Here is a 3,334-nt window from a genome sequence, read left to right on the forward strand (position 1 = left end):
AAAAGGTGGGTGGCGTGAAAGAAAAAATTTTAGCGGCCTATAACTCAAATATTAAAACGATCATCATACCTGACCATAACATGAAAGATTTAAAAACAATACCTAACAATATCAGAGTAAGTAAATTTAAAATTAAAAAAATGTGTGGTTTAAGAAAATTATGTACTCTTTGAAAAAAATAGGAATATATACCTAACATATACTTTTTTTTTATATATTATTTTGGAAATAATTTAACAGATTTAATTTTTTTTTCAAATAATTATATAAGCAATTACAAAAAATAAAACTTGTAATAGATATATTATTTTCAAAATATTTAGTTGTATTTAAGCTTTTGACTAGTTAAAATTTTTTTTCTTAAAGCTCGATAATTTAATATGGGGTTTCTCTGAAATTATTCTTCAGCAATGTAGATATATGAAATATCCTCTTTTTGAGTTTGAATCGTTCATATTATTTGCTCAGAATCGTTATTTTGTATACAACGATTATTGGTTTTTTTATCAATATTTTTTGTTTTTCTAATTAAGATCATACTTATGAACTATGGTATCGCTAATTTAAAAACATTTAATTTGTTTTAGGAGAATTTAAATATTATCCCAGTGAAACATTTAGAGGAAGGATTGGATATTGTTATTCCTGGAGGATTGGCAACACTGAAAAATCCATTAGTTACAACGATGGAAATATGTAAACTTTAGTCCAAGAATAATATAAATATTATTCATTATTGTTTTTATTATTTTAATCGATACAATATGGCATAAGTTGTGTCAAATTTTAGGCTTTATCCGTCTCATCCCAAGGCTCGAAATGTTTTAGCAATTAAACCCCAGTATTTTTTAAGGATCGCAAGTGCAAACCCTTGCGACCACCAATTGCAGTGTATTATATAAGAAAAATGTTTTAGTATTAATAAATTACATAATTAAAACAATTTAATGGCAGATTATAAAATAATTATCAGTTAGTTATTACCAATGTTTAATAAGACATTTTACTTTTTGGAATTTTATCTAGTATTGTGTTATATTATATTACTAACCTTTTATCATATTCATTGCATTAGTGGTGTAGCAGTATTCAATAGTCATACTCATACTTTAAAGCATAAATTGTATCATCAAAATGTGCATCAATGAATATATTACTAATATTATTTCTGCGTATTAACCGCTGATTATTAGAATATACAGTCATGGACAAATTGAGGAAATATTTTACCAAGGGAAAATACAAATAACATACATTAATTTACTTAATTTCCACTGATTAAGACTCAATTCAATAAAAAAAATCATAAAGATTATACAGAAGCTATTAAAGGCAATACTATCTTCTATTTACTATAAAATACGTATAACAGTAGAATAAATTATAGAAATATCCTAAAGATAAAACATGTTTATTTTGGAAAATATTAAAAAGTGCGAAGATTATTGTGAAAAAAAAACAATATATTATTAAGTATTTTTTTTTACTATCCAAAAGTTCATAACAGAAACAATATCAAACTAAAAATATTTAAAAAATAAAATACATAGTTAATAATTATTATAACAACATTTATCTTGTAATTGATTCAAAGGTGGTTGACATTCAACAAGCAAACAAAAATGTACCCTTCAGCGCCACAGACAGTAAATAGCACAGCACAAAGTGCAAATGAAGACATTACTGCCCAATACTTTTCGCACCACTGATTTACTAGGTCTTATGTATTTTTTTAGATTTTTTTTGGCAACAGAATTAACCACTTACATGAAATCTTGTTTTAAATTTTCAATCCTTAGATATAAAAGTTGAACATTTTATACATTTTTATCTACAAAATAATTATTCAATTTTAAATTTGATAAATTTTGTCAAAATTTGAACTTCAAATGCTTATAAAAATTTAATTTGACTTTCTTGTAGACATTTTTTTTTTTGATAAAGGTAGACAATATTATGAGGAATCTCATATTACATTTTCAAATCTTATATTTAAAAAGAAAAATTTTTATGAATTCTTAACTCAAAATAATTAGCTAATTTTCGTGATTTTTACATATTTTGTCAGTTTTTGAACTTTAAATGCTAATAAAAAAAAACTGTGTGTAAAGATTTTTAATATTTTTCAAATTTCATTGTAACAATATAGTTGGAGCCTTGTATTATATTTTCAAGTATTTTTACTCTACAAATAAAATTTTATTGACATTCATAGAAAAAAAAACTAATAAAATTGGAAACAGAAAATATCTCTAAACATTTCAAAACAAATCAAAATATTTTTAAAATTTTATCATGTATAGAAAATGAAAATATAAACAACCAGTGAAAGTTTCATGTACGTTTCATGTACGGTCATTTGTTTTAATGTTACCTACACCAAAAACCAAAATTAATTTTCTCGAAAACAGATTTTGCGTAAAAATTCCCGTTTTTCCTTAATTTTTCTTTTGTTTTTCACGGCGCTTTTGAAATCTACTGAAAATGTACTTTATTGTAAAAAAAAAAAAAATACACATCATTGTAAAATTGTTTCACTCAGAATCTAAAATAAATGATTATGTGATGGCTAGAGCCACCTATTCGTTGTTATTAAATAGGTAGGTACCCAAATATATTTTACGGTTGAGAATTATTGTAAGTTCAATGAATAATACTGCATACATAATTTTTAACATTTATTAAGAATATAATAAATCATACTGTCTTTATAAACCGCTGAAGTGCAGGCCTTTTCACAGAAAATACAGTAACTCTTCCGTTAACGGTCACCTCTATAGGACGGTCACCCAGTCCCTAAAATTGTGTGTAGTACGACATTCTTTGTGTAGTACGAAAAGTGCATTGTGTAGTACAAAATTTAAAAGTGTGTTATTCTAATTAAACCTTTATAATAATATTATATATAATTTTATATCTTCACATTTTTTTTTTTTGTATTTTAATGGTTTTTTGCCAACCACGTTTTAATTATTATCTACTTCACAAACACACAGTAAACAATATTTTGTAGTGTTACGTCTTATACTCTTATTATAGTTATTATTATTCATTGTTATTGAGAGTAGCTATTTTTATTATTATCAGCTTAGTAGTGAACGGTGATATATAGTATACTAGTGTTTATCTAGAAATAATTTAGATTTAACCGATTTGATACTACCTATGTGTTTAGTACGAAAATTTGGATATTTTAGGGACTGCGTTCACCTCTATGTAACAGTCAATTTTTTTGGTCACTTCGAGTGTATCCTATTGTTATTCTACCTCTGTAGGACGGGCACCTCTAAATAGCGGTAATTATTTACAGTCCCTTCGGTGACCGTTATATGGA

General features: G+C 25.2%; 1 protein-coding gene across 2 annotated transcripts in view; it reads left to right on the forward strand.

Moving 5' to 3' along the window:
- Positions 1-832, forward strand: part of LOC115034946 (lon protease homolog 2, peroxisomal-like) — a 6,594-nt gene extending 5,762 nt beyond the window's left edge. The window contains exons 1-2 of one of the 2 annotated variants that reach the window (XR_003840146.1): positions 50-116; positions 588-832. Coding sequence is in view for 1 of the 2 variants with exons in the window: in XM_029492526.1 (XP_029348386.1) it covers positions 588-707 (120 nt within the window). In the remaining variant the exon portion in view is untranslated. Of the gene's footprint in view, positions 1-49; positions 117-587 lie in introns of those variants that run through there. The other variant, XM_029492526.1, reaches the window with a different exon arrangement.
- The last annotated feature ends 2,502 nt before the right edge of the window (positions 833-3,334 follow it).

The sequence above is a fragment of the Acyrthosiphon pisum genome, chromosome X, assembly GCF_005508785.2.
Source record: "Acyrthosiphon pisum isolate AL4f chromosome X, pea_aphid_22Mar2018_4r6ur, whole genome shotgun sequence".
In the NCBI taxonomy this organism is placed as follows: Eukaryota; Metazoa; Arthropoda; class Insecta; order Hemiptera; family Aphididae; genus Acyrthosiphon; species Acyrthosiphon pisum.